The sequence below is a fragment of the Anser anser genome, assembly GCF_964211835.1.
Source record: "Anser anser genome assembly, chromosome: 12".
Classification (NCBI taxonomy): Eukaryota; Metazoa; Chordata; class Aves; order Anseriformes; family Anatidae; genus Anser; species Anser anser.
The window spans coordinates 7,867,769-7,889,731 of record NC_139733.1 but is presented as its reverse complement, the minus strand read 5'-3'; the positions used below and the strand labels follow the sequence as shown (position 1 = coordinate 7,889,731).

Sequence of the window (21,963 nt, the reverse complement as noted above, 5' to 3'; positions counted from 1 at the left end):
GCTGAGATGAAGCCTGGCCTTAGGCAAACAGCTTAAATTTTACTCTTTCTTTGCAGCTATATTTGCATTTGAATTGTCTCCTCCTTTCCGTTTTCTTTCCCCTGCCCGCTGGTTAATTGCTTGCAGAAGCCTGAGCGCTGCAGCCCTTCAGCAATGTTGGGTCAGCCGCCCTGAGCACAGTTCAGCTCCCGCGCCGAGAGGGCTCTGCTCTGTTTTTTCTCGTTATTGGCCATGTGTGTCCAGGTAATGCCAAAGGAGCAACCCAGAAGAAGGGGAGCCTGTTGTATGGTAAATTACCATCAGTGGTGATACTCCAAATGAAATTACCAGCAGACGGGTCTGCGTGTCAGCAGCAGCCGGGCTCAGGGAGAAGCAGTGGAAGATCTGGTGGAGCTGCAGGAGCATCCACACCCACTCCTGCCCGAAAGCAGTCAGGATTTTTTCAAGACTGACTTGAGAGCGCTCAGGAAGCACAAATGCGGAGTCCTCGGCTGCCCCTGCTGGCAGGGGTCTCGCAGTATGGGCCGGGAAGGTCAGCAGGGTTGTACTGGTGTGCTAGCGTGAGCCCTGTGCCTGCTCCTGGCGAAGGACTTGCTGTGCTGCCTCCTTTTTGCAATGGGAGGAGGAGGAGGACTGAGTACTTGGAGGATTAGAGGGAACTTTTGTAGGCAAGAATGCTTTTTTTTTTTTTTTGCGCCTGAATTCCCTTGGAGGCAACAGCTTTGCGCACTTCATTTTCTTGTCTTTGTCTTGCAAGCTACAGGGCTTTGAGATCTAAGTTTAAAAACCAAATCAAATTGAGCTATCTTCCTGTACGAGCTGCCTGACTGCTCCCGGCCAGCCTAAAAATAACAGGCCGTGTGTATCTGAAGGGACTTTGTGAGCTGGGTCTTCAAAGCCAGCCAGACCACTGCATGTACTTAAAATTGCGAACATGGCTAATTTTTTAATGGTCTTCTATACACTGCTAGGCTTGTGTAATCTTTAGCCGATAAGCATTCATTTACAATTATCTCAAATAATAGGAAAACAAAGACAGTCTTTTTTCTTGAGCAACAGAAGAGTTATTTTGAAACCAGGCCCCTTGTGAGAAACGGCAGGGCTTAAGGCTGATATTTACTGTGTGCATGAAACACTGGAAAACTTCTTAAATGAAAACTAGAGATCCCAAATCATTAACTATGTGCAGCCTTAACAAATACCGTTTGAAGCAATATGTGGAGGAAATGTTGCTAGAACAGAGTCCAGGGCCCCACTCTAGTTTCACAGTGCCGCAAGCACAGCACAACACCTTAACGGCAGCTGGGTTCAGGCACAGCCATGGTGTTGGAGAGCTGTCACTTGTGGCCTTCCTAAAGATTTCCCTGGGGAGGCACAGGCATCTTCACGGGTTTCGTGTGCGTAACCCATGTAAACTTGATTTTTTTCTAACTTTGCAGAGCCTTGAGAAACAGTCTGCACGTCCTCTCAGGTTGAAAAGCTAGCTCAGCTGTTTTTAAATCAGGTTTAGGTGGTTTTATAAATGTTTTGCAGCCATCACGTCCCTGCTAGAACAAGCTGTCCTGGCAGGTGATTGCCTGGCCTGGTTTTGCTTCCTAGAAGAGCCTGGTGTTCGGTGTTAACCTGCCTGCAATTTCATTTTCTAGCGTGGGCCCTGAAGAATGTGAGCAGTGTCCCAGGTCAGGCCAGACGCCCATCGAGACTTCTGGGGCGAGCAGGGGGCACTCCTCGTGCACCAGTCTTTATTAGGGTGGGTGGCCATGCCCCTCTGTGAGCCAAGAAGGGCCCTTGCCGTGCCCATGCGCTGCACCTCTGGGCTAGGCAGGGTTTGGCCTCATCTTCTGGAGGGGCTGAAATATGGTTTTCAAAGCAGAAGGGGTCAGACTGACCCATGCCTCGCTCGGCAGACCCGGGGAAAAGGGGAGCAGCAGCAGCCCCGGGTCGCAGGAAGGCTCGGCAGCTGGGCCGCGGCCCTGTAATGAGGGGCTCTCACAGGGCACGCGGCCTGGGAAGGCTTGTTCCAAACGTAGCCCAAAATTACACGTTCTGCATGCGTTTAAACCGCTCGCTATTAAAGGCGTTATTATTCCCGGTTGTGTAAGCCTCGGCAGCGCCGCGGCTTTGTCCGGGCTGCGTGCGTTCGCTCGTCGCGCGCCCGGCCCTGCCCGGCCTCCTGCCTGCGGTACGGCCGGTGGCGGTCTGTGGCCCGAGGGGGCGGCGGCACCGTCCGGCTCCTGCTACTTGAAACGCGGAGTTGTGCTCGGGGCTACCCTGACATCTCGGTTCCTGGGGGGTGCTAGGAAATGCTGCCAGCTGTGAGGAGGGGCACGAGCACAAGGCCGCCGCCTCGGCTGGCAGGGCAGCACCAGGCCGTGGCCGCGTCCTCTTCTGGAGCGTGAAGTGCCCAAGAAAGGACACCTTGTTCCTGCCAGAGGGAGGCCCAGCTCAGGTGGAGGGCTGGCTTTCCTCTGGGCTGCCCCGGGGTAAAAGCAGCTTCTGTTCTTGCTGCGGTGGGGAGGAGGCTGCCGGCAGCGCTGCCAAAAACCGCTGCTTTCTGCCAGGCAAGCGGGCAAACGGCAAAGCCGAGTGGAAGGATGTTCACGTCTCAGAGCCTGGGATGGGTGGGCTGGCTTTCTGCGTCTGGTGCAAGCGGGAATCCTGATTCTCTGCTCTCTGACACCGCTTGTTAGGAGTTAACTAAAAGATGTGCTAACAGCTTTAAACTCTGCTCTATAAAGTGTACTGAGTGTGGGTCTCGTGATTTGCTCTCCAGCTTGTCTGGGCTGGCAGAAAGCGAGGCTGATTCTTTGCAGATGAGAGGAAGAGGGGTGGTGCCCTTGCAGCCGTGGCTGAAACCCTCTGCTGCTCTTGCACAAAAGCTTTCTCATGCTGCCGTCCCCAATGGACTTTCAGGCCCTCTGTTATCTTTGCAGTTAGCCTCCTCTTCTTCGTCTCCTCGCCCTTTTGAAGTAGAGGCTTTGTTCTTTGTAGGTGAAAAGCACAAAAAGAGCCAGCGAAGAGAGCTGGACGTGGTGCGGCTCTGCGAGCCTTTCCCTGGAGCTCTTGCATACAGGGGTGTGAAGAGGTGCCCCGGCGTCGTAGCCTGCAGAGGGGGACACCGCTCTGTGTCCGTGTGTCCCCAGGCGTCCCGGAGCAGGGACCTGCAGCTCAGCACAGAGGTGCGCAGGTGGCTGTTCCCTGGCGCACTCTCGGCCGTGCTGGTGGCACAGGGGGAGGCACAGGCCTGGTGGCACTTCTGGCAGAACCGGGGCCTTCTCCACGTAGACAAAGCAGGTCAGGAGTCTGGAGAGAGACCTTTGCGGGACTTTATGAGCTCCTGTGGTGCTTTAAGTCTTTTGGGACCGGCACACCCCACAGAGCCAGCCCTTGTCACCACGCTGAGGAGATGCCTCGGGCTACCTTGTTCCAGACAGGTGGTTCCTTCACCAGTTACTAGCCTTCAGATATTTTTTTTTCTTGATCCTTTTGATTAAATGTTATTGCCGGTAGAACCTGCCCTAATGCCATAATTCTAAAAATACCTTCTTCTGTCTCTTCTTTGGTAGATCTCTGAAGCTGGGAAGGAGTCCTTGCCTTCCTGGTTACACTGGAATGCAGAGAGCAGCTCCCTGGAAGGGCTGCCCCTTGACACGGATAAGGGCGTCCACTACATCTCGGTGAGCACGCTGCAGCCCTTCCCGAACGGGAGCTACGTGCCGCAGACCACAAATGTGTTCTCCGTTGAGGTCCACCAAGAAGACCACAACGAGCCTCAGTCGGTGCGAGTGGCGGTCCAAGACACGGGTGAGGCAGCACCGTTTGTGTGTGGCGCAGAAGAGCCAGTCACTGTCCTGACTGTCATTTTGGATGCCGACTTAACAAAAATGACACCAAAGCAGAGGATCGAACTTTTAAACAGAATGAGAAGCTTCTCAGAGGTGGAGCTTCACAACATGAAGTTGGTTCCTGTTGTAAATAACAAACTCTTTGATATGTCAGCCTTCATGGCTGGACCGGGAAATGCAAAGAAGGTGGTGGAAAACGGGGCCTTACTCTCATGGAAACTGGGATGTTCTCTGAGCCAAAACAGCGTACCCAACATCAGCAAGGTCGAGGCTCCGGCTAAGGAAGGAACTATGTCTGCCCGCCTTGGCTACCCCGTTGTTGGCTGGCACATCGCCAACAAGAAACCTCACCTCCCAAAGAGGATGCGTCGGCAGATCAATGCCACCCCGACGCCTTTGACTGCTGTTGGGCCGCCCACCACTGCCGCGCAAGAGCCCCCGACGAGGATCGTCCCCACCCCAACGTCACCTGCCATAGCGCCCCCCACGGAGACGACAGCACCCCCCGTCAGGGAGCCCATCCCACTGCCGAGGAAGCCTACGGTCACCATCAGAACAAGGGGTCCCATCGTCCAGACACCCACTCTTGGACCAATCCAGCCGACCAGGGTGACAGAAGGCACCGGTACGGCCTCCGTGCCGATTCGCCCCACGATGCCTGGGTATGTAGAGCCCACCGCGGTGATCACACCGCCCACGACCACCACCAAGAAGCCGAGAGTCTCCACTCTGAAGCCCGCTACGCCATCCACGACGGATTCCTCCACAGTGACGACACGGAGGCCTACTCGAAGGCCCAAAACACCCCGTCCTACAAAGCCTCCCAGCACCACCAGGTCCCCGATCTCCAAGCTGACCACCGCCTCCCCACCGACCCGCGTACGCACCACAGCTAGTGGAATCCCCCGGCCCTGGGAGCCAAACGAGCCACCCAAGCTGACAAACCACATTGACAGGGTTGACGCGTGGGAGGGCACTTACTTTGAGGTTAAAATACCCTCAGATACCTTTTACGATAAGGAAGATACCACCACTGACAAACTGCAGCTGACCTTGAAGCTGAAGGAGCAGCAAATGTTAGAGGAGAATTCGTGGGTCCAGTTCAACAGCACAAGCCAGCTCATGTACGGCATGCCAGACCACAACCACATAGGGAAACACGAGTATTTCATGTATGCCACAGACAAAGGCGGGCTTTTTGCCGTGGATGCTTTTGAAATCCACGTCCATAAACGCCCACATGGGGACAAGTCTCCAGTGAAGTTCAAGGCCAGGTTGGAAGGAGACCACAACGCGGTGGTGAATGACATCAATAAGAAGATCATGCTGGTGAAGAAGCTGGCTCTGGCGTTCGGCGACAGGAACAGCAGCACCATCACGGTGCAGGACATTGCCAAAGGCTCCATTGTGGTGGAATGGACAAACAACACGCTGCCTGTTGAGCCCTGCCCCCGGGAGCAGATCCGGACTTTGAGCAAAAAGATTGCAGATGACTCAGGGGGGCCAAGCCTGGCTTTTTCCAACATCTTACAGCCCGAGTTCAAGCCTCTGAACGTGTCGGTGGTCGGCTCCGGCAGCTGCAGGCACATCCAGTTTATCCCCGTGACGAAGGACGGACGGGTGATCTCGGAGGCAACGCCAACGGTGGCGGCCGGCAAAGACCCTGAGAAGAGCAGCGAGGATGACGTGTACCTGCACACCGTCATCCCCGCCGTGGTGGTGGCCGCCATCCTCCTCGTGGCCGGCATCATCGCCATGATCTGCTACCGCAAGAAGAGGAAAGGGAAGCTCACCATCGAAGACCAGGCCACCTTCATAAAGAAGGGCGTGCCTATCATCTTCGCCGATGAGCTGGACGACTCCAAGCCTCCGCCGTCATCCAGCATGCCCCTCATCCTCCAGGAGGAGAAAGCCCCGCTGCCCCCCCCGGAGTACCCAAACCAGAGCATGCCGGAGACCACGCCGCTCAACCAGGACACCATCGGGGAGTACACGCCGCTGCGGGACGAGGACCCCAACGCGCCGCCCTACCAGCCGCCCCCCCCCTTCACCGCGCCCATGGAGGGGAAAGGCTCCCGCCCGAAGAACATGACCCCCTACCGCTCCCCGCCGCCCTACGTCCCCCCTTAACGAACTGGATGCGATCGGGGGAGAAGGGGCCTCCAGTTCCACACCGGTGCTGTCTGTGGGCCGGCAGCCCCCTCGCCAGCCGGGAAGCCCAAATCCCAGCCCGCTCCCGAGCAGGCCCCCTCCGGCTGCGCCTGCCACACCAGAGTGCTCGTGGAACCTGGGGGACACTTGTTTTATTTTTGCCTAACAAGCTTTGGTTTTATTTTATTCATAGAGAAATTCTCGGCTCAAAAACCGTCTTTCTGGCACCGGGCTTCCGGATGCGGCCGGGGCCGGCGCAGAGGGCAGGGAGGGGGGGACGAGCAGGCAGCACTGGGGTGGCACTCTGGGTCTCCGCTGTTTGCCTTTAACACTAACTGTACTGTTTTTTCTATTCACGTGTGTCTAGCTACAGGACGTAACATGAAAGGTAGCCTAAAAATAATTAAATTCAAGGGACTTTCTGAAGTTGATGTTTTAAGTTTTTACAGTTAATCTACTGTTTACCTAAACTCGTATATACATAGTTTTGGGGACTGGGGGGAAGCGCTATGCTACAAATAAACTCCGGGGGTGTTTCAGGCCTAGGGAGAGGGTGGACCTAGAGGCCAGCCAGCCCTGCCGCTAGGGGGAGATCGGTTTCTTGGGTTTTTTTTGTTTGTTTGTTTGTTTTTGTTTTTTTGTTTTGTTTTTATTTTACTTTATTTTTTAATCAAAGAAATCCTATTTTTCTCACGCATCAAAAAATAGCCACCAGTTGAGTCAGACCAGCCGGGGTGCTGTTCACTAGGCACGGGGCTGTTGCCTACCGGGGACTCTGACGGGAGCCCGTGTAACGGTGGGTGCTGGGGCTGGTGGGGCTTTTGTAAGAAAAAAAGCTCTCCACGGGGCGTTTTGGTGACAGCGGGGGGTTTCCGTAGCACACTGCCATCTCTCCACCTTGATTCCTCTCCTTCAGAGTGATACTGGGATGGCTGCCCGGGCTGCTATGCCGCACGGCTGTGGGCAAAGCCCCGCAGCTCTTGGAAAAGTTTAACGAGGAGAATAATAAAAAAAAAAGGATAGCGAATAGTCAAACAATCAGTGAACTCTCAAATCTAATTTTTTTACTAAATTTTTGATACAGCCTCGAATCGTTTTATTAAAAAATATATATAAATATAATTAAAAATCGGTAACGCTGACAGCACTTTGTACGGGCTCAGCTTCTTCGTTGCCAGCTCGCGGGGCTGCCCGCTGCTCGCATCGCGTTCGTTGCCGCGGCCTCCGTCCTGGGGGCCTCCGTCCTGGGGGCCTGCGGCCTCCCCGCCGCCTGCCCCCTGCCCTCGGGCAGGTCCTGCTGGGGCCTTCGGGCCCTCCCTCTGAGCGCGGCTGCGGGTTTTTTATCATTTTCCCGACCGCTGGAGAGCCGCGGGGACACCCGAGGAGGGGCGGTGAGTTGTGCGGCTCCCCCGGGGGGCGCAGCGGGGGGACCCCGAGACGCGGCGGGGGGAAGGAGGCGGCCGGGGCCCGATCCTGACGCGCCCCCGGTCCCGGCGCTCTTCCCCCCAGCGCAGCCCGGGCGCGCCGCCGGCACCGGGGGGGGGGGGTGCGAAGGGCTCCGCGGGCGCGCGCCCGGCGCGGTGTCTCCCCCTGGCGGCGGCGCGCCCGGTGACGTCCCGCGGCCCGCCCCGCTCGGCGCCGCCATGTCGGGAGCGGCGGGGCCGGGCCGCGCCCCGCTGCCCTGCGCCGCCCGCGCCGCCGCCGCGCTGCAGCTGCCCGGGGGGGCCGAGGCGGCTCGGCCCGGCGTGGCCGTCATCGACCTGCGCTTCCCCCGGGGCGGCGCCGCCGATGTGAGTGCGGGGCGGGGCGGGGCGGGTGGCGGTGCCCGGCGCCCGGTGCCCGGTGCCCGGTGCCCGGTGCCCGGTGCCGTGACGCGCGGCGCTCCCCGCAGGTGCACGAGATCGTCTTCAAGAACTTCTACACCGCCTTCCTCAGCGTGCGGGTGCAGCGGGCCGGCCCCCCGGGGCCCCGCAGGTGGGTCACCTGCCTCCGCGACCACCGCCTGATGCCCAGCCCGCACACCGAGGAGGGCTCCCAGGACTACTTCTCGCTCCGCCGCCACCAGGTCCCGCTCCCCGGACCCCCCCCCGTCCCCGTCCCCGTCCCCCCCCGGCATCTGACGGCCCCCTGTCCCCGCAGATGCTGTGCGACATGGAGCAGGTGACGGCGCTGCGCTTCATCCTGCGGCAGCCCTCCCCGGCCTGGCTGCACTTCAGCATCGAGGAGCTGCAGGTGTTCCCCCCTGCCCAGAAGGTGACCCTCGGGCACACTGGGGGTCCCCCGGGCCGCTTGGGGACCACGCACCGGGGTGGGCGGCATGCGGGCAGTGGGACGGCATCCCCGGAATGACGGTGGGGCCATGCCCCTTGTGCCTGTAAAGAGTGGGGAGGGGGCAAAGCGTGGCGTGAGGGGTGGGGGCGGGCAGGGAACACCCGCGGTGTGACCCTTTGGATCTGTCGCAGAGCCCCCAGAAGGATTTCCCCTCCTGGCTCTCCCAGCTGACCCCTCCGGAGCAGCCGGCCAGCCCGCACGGGGTGAGTGGTGTCAGCGCGGCAGCAAACGCCCACCGGGGAGCAGGCACCTGGGGTGGGCAGGGGGCTGCCAGAGGGCAAAGCCCCCCCGAGGCTGCTCTGCTCCAAGGCAAGCGGTGGCGCGGCAGGAGGCAAACACATGCCTCGGGGCTTTGCCACCCATGGCACCAGCAAAGCCCTTTGTCTTCGAGGTGCTCAACACCTGAGCAGGGGCTGGGAACTGACGCGGGGCTGCCAGCTGTGGCCAACCAAGCGCTGGCGGCCTCCCTACCCGGAGCAGCCTGCTTGAGCTTTGAATTTGGCTGAAATTTTGGTGCTGTCTGACTCGAACTGGTCCATAACTCCCAAGCCCGGAGGACCAGGCTGTCTGTGGGGGGCTCAGCGGCCGGGGGCTGTATGCGCCTCCGGGCAGGCTGCAGAGCGGGGCCTGGAGCCACCAGGGTGGCAGAGCACCGAGACAGGCGGTGCTTCAGCACACAGTAGCACGGGGATGCTCAGAGCTCAGGATGGGGTGGACAACACTCCCGTCCCAGGAGGAGATCCCAAATCCTGGCACCAACTCCACCGAGAGGCTGCCAGCTCTGTCCCAGCCCATCTCCAGCTCCAGGGCCCAGCCAGGAGCCGTTTGGGTGCTCCGAAGTGCCCAGCGAGCCTGGTGCTGGGAGCAGCTTGCAGAGTTCAGAAGGAAAAGAAAAAAAAATCCACCAGGACACGTGATCGGAGAAGACATTAAATCCACCCAGGGATGAGAGCATCCCGCTGGGACTGGCGGGCACACAGCATCGCTCGGTGGGGCGCTGGGGGACAGGAGGAGCCCCGTGGGTCCCCAGCGGTGGCAGGGGGAGCGTGGCACTGCCCAGCCATGGGAGGCAACGCCCCCGGGGGGTGGCCCTGAGCGAGCAAAGTCCCAGGAGAGCAGGGGCACATGGCCGGCAGTGACCTGCTGTGACGGGTGCTCGAGTTGCCCCCAGGGAGGGGCTGGGTCCCTCGGTTTGTCACCGCTGTGTGACCCCGCGTGGCGCTGGGGCAGGCAGCGTCACCACCGCTGGGCCGCAGGAGCTGCTCCAAACCCCGTGGCCGAGCTTGTGAGTCCCAAAGGCTGAAACTCTGGACCGTGCGATTATGTCTTTAATTATTAGCTAATGAGCCGGTTTACGTCCGTGCTCTGGATGCCCGCCAGAGGGGACAGGTCATGCTCGCGCCGTGCCAGGCTCGGGGTCACCTTGTTCCCAGCTGCTGCTTTCCTACGCTGGGGCCCCCCTCTCCCTGCCTTGGGAAACCGCCGCCGGGCGATGGTGCTCCACAGCATCGCTCCTGCTTCTTCGCAGGAGCTCCCCGACCCGGAGAAGGTGTCGACGGAGGTGCAGCAAATGTGGGTGCTGACGGAGGTGATCCGGGCTCGCCAGGCGGCCGCCCGCATCGGGCGCTTCGACGTGAGTGCCCCCAGCGCCCCGCTCGCAGCGGGGGGGCCGCGGGCGGGGGTGGTGCCGGTGCCGCGGGCACCCACGGCAGCTCTCTCCCCGCAGGTGGACGGCTGCTACGATGTCAACCTGCTCTCCTACACCTGAGCCTCGACCGGATCCGGCGTGGACGCTGCTGTGCCCGAGAGCCTCCCGCGGGGGCTTTCACCCCCCGCCGGCGGGGCCCTGCCCCGAGCCCCTCCGCCTTCCTCGCCCTTCGCTCCGCGGCTGGAGGGGGGGGGGGGGAGCCCCGGATAAACGCTGCTGTGGCGCTGCCGCTGTGCCTCGTCTCTGGGTCTGGGGGCGGTGCTGGGGGCGGGCCGCATGTCCCAGGAGCCCCGGCGGGGCGGGCCGAGCCGGGCCGGGCCGGGCCGAGGCCGGAGGATGCTGCGGGCCGGCTGCCGCGCCGCGCTGTGCCGCTGCCGCCCGGGCTCGGCGGCGCTGAGCGGGGCCGGGGCCGGGCCGGGCCGGGCCGAGCCGGGGGGGCTGAAGCGGACGCCGCTGGACGCCCTGCACCGGTCCCGCGGCGGCAGGATGGTGCCGTTCGCCGGCTGGAGCCTGCCGGTGCAGTACGGCCGCGGGCACCTCGAGTCCCACCTGCACACCCGCCGCCACTGCTCCCTCTTCGACGTGTCCCACATGCTGCAGGTAGCGGGCGGGGGGGGGCCGCGGGGAGGGGGTCCCGCTGCCGGCCCCCCGCCCCCCGCCTCACCCCCGGCCCCCTCCAGACGCGGGTGTACGGCCGGGACCGCGTCAAGTTCCTGGAGAGCCTGGTGGGGGGGGACATCGCCGAGCTGAAGCCGGGCCAGGTACGGGGCGAGGAGCGCCGCGTGCCCGGGGGGGGCGCGGGGCCGAGGGGCACCCGGCAGCCGGCCCGGCAGGGGCAGACGCAGAGGCCCCCCCGGCGCAGGGCCAGGCGCCCTGCCCGCGCTCCCTAGGGTGCCGTCCCGCAGGGCACGCTGACGCTGCTCACCAACGAGCGGGGCGGCATTGTGGACGACCTCATTGTCACCAACACGGCAGAGGAGCACCTCTACGTGGTGTCCAACGCGGGCTGTGCCGACAAGGACTTGGCCATCATGAAGGTACGGCCGCTGCCTGCCAGCGGGCACGCACCACAAGCAGGAGCTCCCCGCTCCCCGCGGGTCAGGCGGCCACGCGTGGGGCTGGCTCCAGGCCGGCCCCGTGCCGCCAGCCCGCTGTCACCGTTGCAGGGCAGAGCGGCAGAGCTGCGGGCTGCTGGCAGTGACGTGCACCTGGAGGTCTCAGACAACGCGCTGCTGGCTCTGCAAGGTAGCAGGGTCCCCACGAGGGCTGGCGCCAGGCGTCACCGCAGGGGGGTCTCACCCTGGGACCCGCCATCCTGTGGAGCTCTTAGATGGCCCTGCCTTCTCTGCCCAGCCAGGGCTCCCCTCCCCGCGTCCCACCTCACCCAGGTGCTGTCCCCTCTTCAAAGCCCCCTGTCCCCCCAGGTCCCTCCATGGCACAGGTGCTGCAGGCAGGGCTGTCAGACGACCTGGCCAAGCTGTCCTTCATGACCAGCACCACCACGACTGTCTTCGGCGTGCCTGGCTGCCGGGTCACACGCTGCGGCTACACTGGCGAGGACGGCGTGGAGGTAGCGGGGGCACCCCAAGGAGGCTGGTCCTGGTGGGACGCCGTGCCCCGCTGACCCTGACCCTGTCGTCCCCGTCCCCATCCCGTGCAGATCTCGGTGCCCGCGGGGCAGGCGGTGGAGCTGGCCGAGCGGCTGCTGGGCATCCCTGAGGTGTGGCCGGCGGGGCTGGCGGCCAGGGACAGCCTGCGCCTGGAGGCTGGGCTCTGCCTCTACGGGAACGACATCGATGAGACCACCACGCCAGCCGAGGCCGGGCTGATGTGGACCTTGGGTAGGTCCAGGCCGCGCCCACCACCGCCTCCTCCAACCCAACCACTGCACAGGCATCGCTGGGCATTGCAAAGTGTGGGGAAGCCACCATGCCAGCCCTCGCCCCTCTCCATCCCATAGGCAAGCGTCGGCGTGCAGCCATGGACTTCCCTGGCGCAGCCATCATCATGGCGCAAGCCAAAGAGAAGCCGAAGCGGAAGCGCGTGGGGCTGACCTCGGTGGGGCCCCCCGTCCGGCCACACGCAGTCATCCTGGACCCTGAGGGCAGGCCTGTGGGTACGTGGGGGCGGCACTGGGGGGGGTCAGTGGGGGGGTGTCTGGGACCGCCAGCCCCCGCTCACCTTCCCGTGTCCCCAGGCGCGGTGACCAGCGGGTGCCCCTCGCCCTCCCTGGGCAAGAACATCGCCATGGGGTACGTGGAGGCCGCGCACAGCCGCCCGGGCACCACGCTCGCCGTCGAGGTGAGGAAGAAGCAGCACCCGGCGCTGGTCACCAAGATGCCCTTTGTGCCCACCCACTACTACATGGCCAAGTGAGGCCAGGCGGCCCGGCCCCATTAAACCCCACTGCTGCCTCACAACGCTGGCCTCGTCTCTGCTGGTGAATCCCAAAGCAGGGGCAGCGGGATGGGGGGCACAGCGCTTTAATGGTGCGGGCGGTCTCGGGCGCGGCGGGCGCTCCTCACTCGCGGTGCGTCTTCCCCGGCTCAGCTGGCGGGCCCTCCCTGCGGAGAGGGGCAGCGTGAGCGGGGGGCACCTACTGGGATACAGGGGTCTGGAGGGGGGCACATATGGGGTCATGCTGGGCTGGGGGGGTACACTGGGCTGGTGGACACTCGAGGGGTGCTGAGGGGGGCATGGCCTGGGGGGGCACACAGGGGGTTCACTGGTCTGGGGATGTGGAGGCCATGCACTGGGAGGTACTGGGATGGGGGCATAGCTCAGGGGGACACACGGGGGGTTCACTGGTCTGGGGACATGAGGACATGGGGGCATAGCACAGGGGGACACACGGGGGGTTCACTGGTCTGGGAGCATGGGGGCGGCGGGGGCCATGCACTGGGGTGCCCGGAGGCCACACTGGTCTGGGACATGGGGGGGGGCCATGCACTGGGGTGTTCTGGGGTGGGGGCATAGCACAGGGGCACACGGGGGGTTCACTGGTCTGGGAACATGAGGACATGGGGGCCGTGCACTGGGGTGTACTGGGATGGGGGCATAGCACAGGGGGACACACGGGGGGTTCACTGGTCTGGGAACATGGGAGCAGCGGGGGACATGTACTGGGGTGTACTGGGGTGCCCGGAGGCCACACTGGTCTGGGACATGGGGGGGGGGGGGGGCATGCACTGGGGTGTTCTGGGGTGGGGGCATAGCACAGGGGGACACACGGGGGGTTCACTAGTCTGGGCATGGGGGGGGCATGTACTGGGGTGTACTGGGATGGGGGCATAGCCCAGGGGGACACACGGGGGGTTCACTGGTCTGGGGACGTGGAGGTCATGCACTGGGGTGTACTGGGATGGGGGCATAGCCCAGGGGGACACACGGAGGGTCCACTGCTCTGGGAACATGAGGACATGGGGGTCATGCACTGGGGTGTACTGGGATGGGGGCACAGCACAGGGGAACACACGGGGGGTTCACTGGTCTGGGAGCATGGGGGCGGCGGGGGCCATGCACTGGGGTGCCCGGAGGCCACACCGGTTTGGGACGCGGGGGGGGCACGCAGTGGAGCGCACCGGGCCGGGGACGCAGGCTGGCGTGCAGCGGGCGGGGGGCTCGCACTCACCGGGGCGGGCAGTGCCGCTCAGCGGCGCCGTTGCGGCCGGCCGGGCCGGCGGGGGACAGGGAGTGGGCGCGGGGCCGGCCGCTGCCGGTGGCGGTGGCGGGGCCGGGGCCGGGGCCGGGGGGCCGGCGGGCGGCCGGGCGGTAGCAGAGAGCGGCCACGGCGCCGCCGTAGGCCCGCCAGGCCAGGCGGACGCCCAGCAGGCTGAGCCCCAGCCAGAGCAGCAGCAGCTGGCACAGCGCGGCCCGCACGTCCTGCGCCGCCCACTCGGCCGCCAGCTCCCGGCCCAGCGCGCCCAGCGCCCGCCACGGCGCCTCCCAGCCGCCCGCCGCCATCGTCCCGGCCGCCGCCTCCTCCTCCTCCTCCTCCTCCTCTTCCTCCGCCTCCCCCCGCCTCCCCCCGCCGCTGCGCTGCCGGGGCGGGGCGGGCCCGGGAGCGGGAGCATGGCGGGGGCGCGCTACTCGCGGCAGCAGTGCGTGCCGGGGGGGGCGCGGGGGGAGCCGGGCGGCCGGGATCCGGGCTGCGGCCCCCCCCCGGGCCGAGCGGCGCCCCCCCGGGCTGAGCGGTGCCCCCCTTCCCCAGGTACGTGCTGGGCGGCGGCAGCGGGCGGCGGCTGCGGGCGGCGGCCGCGCTGGTGGCGGGGCTGCGCGGGGCCGGCGCGCAGGTGGCGGCGGCGCTGGTGCTGGCGGGGGCCGGGAGGGTCGTGCTGAGGGACCCCCGGCGGGCCGCCGGCGCCGACTGCGCCCAGCAGGTACGGGGGGAGCCGCGGCGGGCACGGGGAAGGGGGGCGGGTGTGGGCAGGGGCACCCGGAGCGGGTACGGGCACGGGTCGGCGTGCTGGGATACGGGGGGATGTGGGGGGGGGGGTCCCGGTAACGAGCACGGGGGGGGCGGGGCTGCGTGCAGGTGCAAGCTGGGGGTGCTGGCGGCAGGTGGGGGTACGGGCAGGGGGCCCGGTAACGGCTGTAGGTGTGGGTAGGGTCTGATGGGTACGGGTACAGCTGGGGGTCTGGGTGAGGGTACCGCTGGGGGTCCCGATACGGGGTACGGGCACAGGTTGATGTCCTGGTAATGGGTACGGGTGTGGGTGGGGGTCCCAGTGAGGTGTACGGGTACGGGCGGGTATCCCAGCGATGCCTGCAGGTATCAGCAGGGGTCCCTACAACGAGTCTGGGCGTGAGTGAGTGTCCTGGTAACGGGTGCGGGCACGGGTGGGCGTCTCGGTGACAGGTACAGGGGTGGGCCCTAGTGATGGGTACAGGCATGGGCAGGGGTCCCAGTAAGGAGCACAGGCTGGGGCCCCATGCACGGGTTTGGGCAGGGTCTCCTAAGGGGCATAGGGATGGGTGAGCGGGTGGGTAATTGGTACAGGTATGGGTGCAGGTCCTGGTAACGGGCCCTATTAATAGCGGCGGGTGCGGGTATGGGCAGTGGAGGAGATCCCAGTAATGGACGGGGGGGTTACGGTAATGGGTGTTGGTACCGCTGGGGGATCCCTCTCCCAGGTGCAGGTTGGGGGTCCCAGTAAGGGGTGCGGGGGGGGGAGGACTTGTTGTGGGCAGAGAGCCCCCACCAGCGTGGGCAGCACCCCAGACCTGCGGGGGTGCCCGCTGCTGCCCACCCCGCAGTTCCTCCTGCGGGAGAGCGATGTGGGCCAGAACCGTGCCCAGGCATCGCAGCGGCGGCTGGCCGAGCTGAACCCCGATGTGGAGGTGACGGTCAGCGCCGAGGAGCTGTCGGAGGATTTCCTCGACGCCTTCCAGGTGAGCCCGACGCCCCGGCCAGGGGACGCCCCGGGGTGCTGGCACCTGCTGACCGCCCTGGTGCAGGTGGTCGTGCTGACCGAGTCGCCGCTGGAGGAGCAGCTCCGCGTCGGGGACATCTGCCACGCCAAGGGCATCTGCTTCATCGTGGCTGACGCCAAGGGGCTGGCAGGGTAAGGGCGGGGGCAGTGGCTGGTAGGGAGACCTCGGCACCGTGTGGCAGCCACGTGGCGGGGCAGGGTGCGACGGCTGGGGGCTGTGTCCCCAAGGACATTGTGTCACAGCTAGGACCTTGTTGTGATACTCCACCACGCTTGCAGTGTGGGTTTTGTCCCCGTGTCTAGCAGGGATTTCCCATGTCCTAAGCGTTGCTGCCCCAGGCACCTCCTGTCCCCTCTGAGTCCCTGTCCTGCTTGTGGGGCAGGACCCAACAGCACTCTTGGAGCTCCACGAGGCTCCCGCTTAACGAAGCCCCCCCCGTCCCTGCCCAGGCAGCTCTTCTGCGACTTCGGGGAGCGTTTTGTTGTTGACGACCCTGCAGAAGGGGACCCGCTCTGTGCCACCGTGCAGCACATCTCCCAGGTAGGAGGCTCCGTGCCACCTCCCCGCTCCCCAGCATGGGGCCCCTCCAGCTCCACAGCTTTCCCTGAGACACTTCAGTGGCTTGATGTTACCTCGATCGGGTTCCCCGTGCTCACCTCTCCCCCTGCTCAGGGCAACCCGGGGATCGTGACGTGTGCGAGGGCAGAGGGGGGACACGGACACCATTTCAGTGACGGCGACCTGGTGACGTTTTCCGGCCTGGAGGGCATGACGGAGCTGAACGGCTGCAAGCCCTGCCCCGTGCGTGTGCTGGGTGAGTGCCTGCCAGCCTCGGGGGGCTGCAGCGGGTCCCCGGTGGTGACCGTGGTGCCCGTCCCCTCCTCTCCGTCCCAGATACCTTCAGACTGGAGATCGGTGACACGAGCGCCTTCTCACCCTACCGCTGCGGGGGCCAGGTCTTGCAGGTGCGATTGCGCCAGGAGCACTCGTATGTACGTGTCCCCCCCTGCCCCACCGTGCTGCCTCCCAGGTGGCAGGGAACCTAGAGTTGGTTCCGTGCCCCCAAAAAGCTCCCGTCCCCACGATCCCTGCGCGGTGCCGGCAGGAGTCCCTGCGCCAGGCGCTGGCGATGCCCAAGATCCCAGTGGAAAGCTCCGCGGAGCTGCAGCGCAGCCGCAGCCTGCACGCCGCCTTCCGGGCTCTGCACGCCTTCCGTGAGGAGCGGGGCCGCCTGCCCCGGCCCCGGGCACCGGTGAGTCCCCATCCTGACCCTTCCCAGCCCCTCTGGCCCTCCTGCCCCTCGCCGGGGCTGCCCTCGTCCCTCCTCCCCCAGGCGGACGCTGAGCAGGTGCTGGAGCTGGCGCGGAGCCTGGGCGCGCAGCTGGGTCCCCTGGACGAGGATGTCGTGCGAGCGTTCGCCAGTGTGAGCGCGGGGGACCTGTGCCCCGTGGCGTCCTTCATCGGTGCCCTGGCTGCCCAGGAGGCGCTGAAGGTGAGCAGCTGGGGACAGGGACCCACCACAGGGTCCCGCACGCGGCAGGCCAGCCGGCACGGCTCGGCACGGCTCGGCACGGCTGTCCCGTGGTGCTCGGTGGCCACGAGAGGGCACCTGCTGCCCGCCTGGGGACACCGTGCTGCAGAGCCAAGCGGAGTGCTCGGTGTGGGGCACGGGGAACCCCACTGGGCACGGAGCTGACAGGGCCCCACTCACCCCAGGCCATCACGGGGAAGCTCCTGCCCCTGGACCAGTGGTTTTACTTTGACGCCTTGGAGTGCCTGGACATGGAGGGGGCTGCAGGACTGACGCAGGAGGACTGCGAGCCCGTGAGTCCCTGCAGCTGCCGGGTGCTGGGAGTGCTGCGGCCGGCCCCGCTCACGCGGCTCCCCCCTCCCAACAGAGGGGATCCCGCTACGACGGCCAGATCGCCGTGTTTGGGGCCAACTTCCAGGAGGAGCTGGGCCGCCAGAAGTACTTCGTGGTGAGCAGGGTGTGGGGCAGGAGAGACGGCGAGGCACCTGAGCGGTGCGCGGAGCTGCAGCAGCGCTGCCCCAGCAGGTGGGGGCCGGTGCCATCGGCTGCGAGCTGCTCAAGAACTTTGCCATGATGGGGCTGGCGGCGGGGCCGGGCGGGGATATCACCGTCACCGACATGGACACAGTCGCAGACTCCAACCTGCATCGGCAGTTCCTCTTCCGTGCAGCGGATGTGTCGGTGAGCTCCCACTCGTCCCACGGGTGCCCCAGGGCTGGGTGTTCCCCGGGGACCTGGGAGCTGTCCCCCCGCTCTGCGCCCTTGTAGAAGCCGAAAGCGGAGGTGGCCGCTGCAGCTGTGAAGCGCATGAACCCCGACGTGAAGGTGACGGCTCACCAGAACCAGGTGGGGCCTGGCACCGAGCAGCTCTACGGGGACGACTTCTTCCAGCGGCTGGACGGCGTCGTCAGCGCCGTGGACACGCTGGATGCCCGTGAGTGCCGGGGGGCAGGGGCAGAAGGAACCGAGCCCCCCACCTGTCCCTGCGCCACCGGGGCAGACACGCTGCCCTCGCTGCCTGCAGGCGCCTACTTGGAGACGCGCTGCATCCGCTCCCGCACGCCGCTGCTGGACTCGGGCACAGAGGGGGCACGGGGGAACGTGGTGGCCATGGTCCCCCCTCTGACCGAGCCGCTGGGGTCGGCCACAAGCTCCACGGATGGGACCTTCCCCCTCTGCACCCTGCGGTACTACCCCCACACCATCGAGCACACGCTGCAGGTAAGGCTGCAGGTCCCTGCTCCTGGCCTTTTGTTTTCCCTTCCCGTTTCTCCGGCCCTGCAGGCAGGATGCAGCCCCAGCTGTTTCCTGCTGGGAGCCGCCGTGCAGCCCCAGCGCCTTCCTCAGGTCCCAGCACCAAGCCCAGCTTGGCCTGGGCCAGGGTTCCCAGGGGGCCCCGGGCGCTGCAGCCCCGCACACCAGCCCACCCCCAGCTGTCCCCGCTGGGCGCTGTCCCATAGCGGCACTCCTTCAGAGGGGGCTGGCAGCGCATTGCGGTGCCGGGTCCCTGTGTGGGACCCGTTGCTCATCGCCTGTCCCCTCTGCGCAGTGGGCTCGCGATGAGTTCGAGGGGCTCTTCCAGCTGCCTGCGGAGAGCGTGAACCAGTTCCTGGAGTGAGTGCGGACTTGGGAGCCGCCCGGGATGGGGACCGGGGACAGGCAGCTGCGTCCTGCACGCGGCAGCGCTGCAGGCAGGCCAGCAGTGCCTGGTTTTGCAGAGAGCTGCCGGAGGAGCCGGCACAGCAGGAGGGCCTGGAGGTGCCGGAGCGAGTGTGGAGGAGCCTGCAGGAGAGGCCGCGGGACTGGGGGGACTGCGTGCGCTGGGCCCGCCGGCACTGGCAGAGCCACTACCACGACGCCATCGCCCAGCTGCTGCACACCTTCCCCCCCGCGCACGTGAGCATAGCGTCTGGGGGGCTGCCCCCCCCCCCAGCACCCTCCCCAGGAGAAGCGTCTCCAGGCCTGACTTTGCTTTCCCTGTGCCAGGAAACCAGCCCCGGTGTCCCATTCTGGTCGGGGGACAGGCGGTGTCCCCATCCGCTGATGTTCGACCCCAGCAATGTGAGTGCAGGGGAGAGCCGTGGGGATGCAGGGGACAAGGTGGGGTTTGGGGAGAGACGAGGGCTAGGCGGTGGGTGCCGGAGCACAGCAAGGGGCAGAGCTGCCGGGGCCACCCCCCCCGCCTACTTGTGATTCTGCAGGACGCACACGTGGCATACGTCGAGGCTGCTGCCCAGCTCCGGGCCCAAACGTACAAGCTCCCATCACACAGCAACCGCGCAGCCACGCAGGACATCCTCCGCAGCATGGTCCTGCCGCCCTTCGTGCCCCAGGACGGGCTCCGCATCCCCACCGCGGAGGGCACGGAGGTGGTGGAGGAGGCTGGGGGTAAGGCTGCTGCACGCCTCTGTCCCCAGGAGCCGCGGCACGACATGGGGACACGGGCCAGGAACCGCAGGCCTGCTGGTGCTGGTTCTTGGCTCGTGACCCCATGTCCCCAGACCCTGGGCAGCCGATGGAGCTCACCCAGGACCTCGCCCAGGACCTGGCACGGTGGAGGCAGGAGCTAGGTGGAGGCACGGAGGCACAAGTGATGGAGCCCATCCACTTCGAGAAGGTGCCGTGGCCGCAGGGCTCAGGGCGGTGGCTGCCGTGTCCTGGGGGATGCTGACGTCCCCGCGCTCTTCCCTGCAGGACGATGACGCCCACATGGACTTCATCATGGCTGCGTCCAACCTGCGTGCAGAGAACTACGGCATCCCCCCCGCCGACTGGCTGACGGTGAGGGGGGCGCCCCCACGGGTCCCCGTCCCCCACAGGGCACCCGGTGACACCCCCGCCTCCTGTTCTCAGAGCAAGCGCATCGCCGGGCGCATCGTGCCCGCCATTGTCACCACCACGGCAGCCGTGGCCGGCCTGGTGTGCCTGGAGGTCTACAAGCTGGTGTGGAGATGCCAGGTCCTCAGCTGCTACCGCAAGAGCACCCTGTTTCTGTCCGAATGCCTCCTGCTCCGTTTCAAGCCCCAGCAGCCCCCCACCTACTGGGTAGGACCCTCTCCCCCGGGGTGCCTAGCAGCCCCACGGCCAGCTCCGTGGCTGCGGCAGCCGCTTGCAGCTGGCTCACCAAAAGCAGCTGCGGCAGCCGGCGAGCAGCTGGCACCGGTCCCGGGGCTGCAGGGGGAGCGGGGCCGGGGTCCCCCCCAGCTGCCGGAGGGGGAAAGTGGGGCAGGGACGGGGGCAGGCCCAGATTGGGACCGTCTGGGCGATAGAGGCCCCTTTGTCTGGGGGTTTATGGCGTGCGAGGCAGCCCTTCCTGCGCGGCAGGAAGCGCCGATTGGAACCAGATTGGCCCGGGGGGCCCAGGGCCGGGGGCAGGAAGAGGGGGAGGGAGGCGCCTCCAACGCCTCCGCGCCGTCTCCAGCTTGGCTTTGGGCTGCCCAGCCGGGCTGTGGCCTCACCGCGCCTGCGCCCTGCTATCCGCGGGTGCCCAGCCCTGTGCCTCAGCCTCGGGGTGTCCTGGCCGTGGTTGGCACCGTCCCTGGGCGGAGGATGCCGCTCTGTGCCCTCTGGTCCCGGCACCCCTACGTCGACCGCCAGCACCTCCGTGTCCCAGAGCCAGGACACGCGGCGTGACGTCTGCTCGGCTGTGGCAGGAGCACACGTCCTACGGCTTGGTGGCTGGCAGTGCCAGCCAGTACCGAGAGCACATCAAGGGCTGGTGGCCTTGGCGTGGGTGGTGTTCGCAGTGCGGGGATGGGGTTTGCACAGTGCCAGGATGGGAGGTCAGCCTGGTCCGTGGCGCCGTAGTGCAGATGGGGTTAAGCCCTTTCCGCCTGGAGCAGGAGGTGAGAGCAGCAGCTCGGTGCCAGCAGCCTGGTGCCAGCAGCCTGTCGTGGGGACGGGGACAGGGCCAGGGCTGGTGCTGCCTGCAGTGGGGGCAGATGGCAGGGTGGCCGTGCCAAACAGCGTGGGGCCACGTCCTGCGCTCAGCTCCCTCAGGCCAGAGCCAGGGTCACAAAGCCCTGGGAGCCACAGACACAAGAAGAGGCGATTGTGTGGGGCTGGGCAGCACTTCAATGGGGCTTTGTGCATCTCTCGGGGCCCAACCCTGGCTGCAGCAGTGCCGGGGTGGTGGCTCTGTCCCTGCCCTGCTGTACTCAGCCCCACACTCCCCTTGCAGTACCGGGGGAAGGAGTGGAGCTTCTGGGACCAGCTGGAGGTGCGGGCTGTCGGGGCAGACGGGCAGGAGATGACGGTGGAGGAGCTGCTGGACTGGCTACAGGTGAGCGCAGTGCCGGCCGCCCCGCTGTCCTGGGGCTGCGTGGGGCCAGACCCCGACACCCGGCTCTTGCAGAGGGAGCACGGGTGGACGGTGAGCAAGCTGCTGCGTGGCACCACAATGCTGTACGACTGGGAGGACGACGACGAGACGCAGGCGCGGCAGCGGGCGCAGAAGTAAGCAGCCCCCCCCCCTCCTCACCATGCCCCGGTCCTGCTGGGTGCCGGGGCCCCTGTCCCTCCTGAGCCGCTCCAGCTGCAGGGTAAACATCCTGCTGCCGGCAGCGCTTCCCACGCTGGACCCCCGCCTGGCCCCCAGCCACAGGGGCTGGGGAGGGGGCCTGGGACCAGCCAAATGTAGCTTCCCCAGCCTGGGGGGCCCAAGCAGGGTTCGGGGGATGAGCTGCGCCCAGCCCACTTTTCCTTCCCCTGCTGCAGGCTGTCGGATGGCATGGAGCGTGCCGGGGCACTGCGGCAGCTGGAGTTGCAGTACCTGTGCAAGGGGGACAAGGAGGAGGAGTGCCCCCCGCTCCTCTGCATCCTGCCCTGAACCCAGGGGAGGTCATGCAGCAGGGGGGTGCCCGCACACCCCACTCAGCACCGCCGGCCCCATGCAATAAAAGCTGCAGGACAAGCTCTGCTGCGTGGTCTCTGTGTTGATGCCAGCACCCTGCGCTAGCAGGCAG

The 21,963-nt window shown here is 65.7% G+C and overlaps 5 protein-coding genes across 15 annotated transcripts in view; 4 read left to right on the top strand and 1 right to left on the bottom strand.

Moving 5' to 3' along the window:
• Positions 1-7,143, top strand: part of DAG1 (dystroglycan 1) — a 43,677-nt gene extending 36,534 nt beyond the window's left edge. For all 8 annotated transcript variants that reach the window (XM_083796031.1, XM_083796034.1, XM_083796033.1 and 5 more), the window contains one exon: positions 3,567-7,143. In XM_083796031.1, the coding sequence (XP_083652157.1) occupies positions 3,567-5,975 (2,409 nt within the window). In that variant the 3' untranslated portion in view covers positions 5,976-7,143. The remainder of the gene's footprint in view (positions 1-3,566) is intronic.
• Positions 7,144-7,618: 475 nt separating this feature from the next.
• Positions 7,619-10,263, top strand: NICN1 (nicolin 1, tubulin polyglutamylase complex subunit). 2 transcript variants are annotated; one of them, XM_083796057.1, is made up of 6 exons: positions 7,619-7,786; positions 7,888-8,061; positions 8,136-8,228; positions 8,459-8,530; positions 9,856-9,960; positions 10,054-10,263. In XM_083796057.1, exons 1-6 carry the CDS (start codon positions 7,640-7,642, stop codon positions 10,093-10,095), a joined length of 633 nt encoding a protein of 210 aa, XP_083652183.1. In that variant the 5' UTR covers positions 7,619-7,639; the 3' UTR covers positions 10,096-10,263. The 2 variants fall into 2 exon arrangements, with proteins under 2 accessions (XP_083652183.1, XP_083652182.1); XM_083796056.1 differs by having other exon boundaries at positions 7,624-7,786; positions 8,136-8,249.
• A 36-nt stretch (positions 10,264-10,299) lies between these two features.
• AMT (aminomethyltransferase) lies at positions 10,300-12,455 on the top strand. Its single transcript, XM_083796051.1, has 8 exons — positions 10,300-10,635; positions 10,716-10,796; positions 10,941-11,072; positions 11,202-11,280; positions 11,460-11,605; positions 11,696-11,876; positions 11,996-12,151; positions 12,233-12,455. Exons 1-8 carry the CDS (start codon positions 10,312-10,314, stop codon positions 12,409-12,411), a joined length of 1,278 nt encoding a protein of 425 aa, XP_083652177.1. The 5' UTR covers positions 10,300-10,311; the 3' UTR covers positions 12,412-12,455.
• Positions 12,456-12,502: 47 nt separating this feature from the next.
• Positions 12,503-14,048, bottom strand: TCTA (T cell leukemia translocation altered). The gene is made up of 2 exons (XM_083796060.1): positions 13,667-14,048; positions 12,503-12,599 (listed from the first exon to the last, which is right to left on the bottom strand). The coding sequence occupies exons 1-2, from the start codon at positions 13,996-13,998 to the stop codon at positions 12,557-12,559; spliced, it is 375 nt and encodes a 124-aa protein (XP_083652186.1). The 5' UTR covers positions 13,999-14,048; the 3' UTR covers positions 12,503-12,556.
• Positions 14,049-14,051: 3 nt separating this feature from the next.
• Positions 14,052-21,913, top strand: UBA7 (ubiquitin like modifier activating enzyme 7). 3 transcript variants are annotated; one of them, XM_083796028.1, is made up of 24 exons: positions 14,053-14,135; positions 14,246-14,414; positions 15,292-15,426; positions 15,493-15,599; positions 15,918-16,008; positions 16,141-16,282; positions 16,363-16,460; positions 16,574-16,720; positions 16,802-16,960; positions 17,185-17,292; positions 17,367-17,447; positions 17,522-17,680; positions 17,768-17,933; positions 18,024-18,220; positions 18,549-18,613; positions 18,718-18,895; positions 18,986-19,060; positions 19,201-19,387; positions 19,501-19,616; positions 19,694-19,780; positions 19,853-20,044; positions 21,180-21,281; positions 21,354-21,454; positions 21,716-21,913. In XM_083796028.1, the coding sequence occupies exons 1-24, from the start codon at positions 14,107-14,109 to the stop codon at positions 21,825-21,827; spliced, it is 3,003 nt and encodes a 1,000-aa protein (XP_083652154.1). In that variant the 5' UTR covers positions 14,053-14,106; the 3' UTR covers positions 21,828-21,913. The 3 variants fall into 3 exon arrangements, with proteins under 3 accessions (XP_083652156.1, XP_083652154.1, XP_083652155.1); XM_083796029.1 differs by having other exon boundaries at positions 14,054-14,135; positions 17,525-17,680; XM_083796030.1 differs by lacking the exon at positions 15,292-15,426 and having other exon boundaries at positions 14,052-14,135; positions 15,427-15,599.
• The last annotated feature ends 50 nt before the right edge of the window (positions 21,914-21,963 follow it).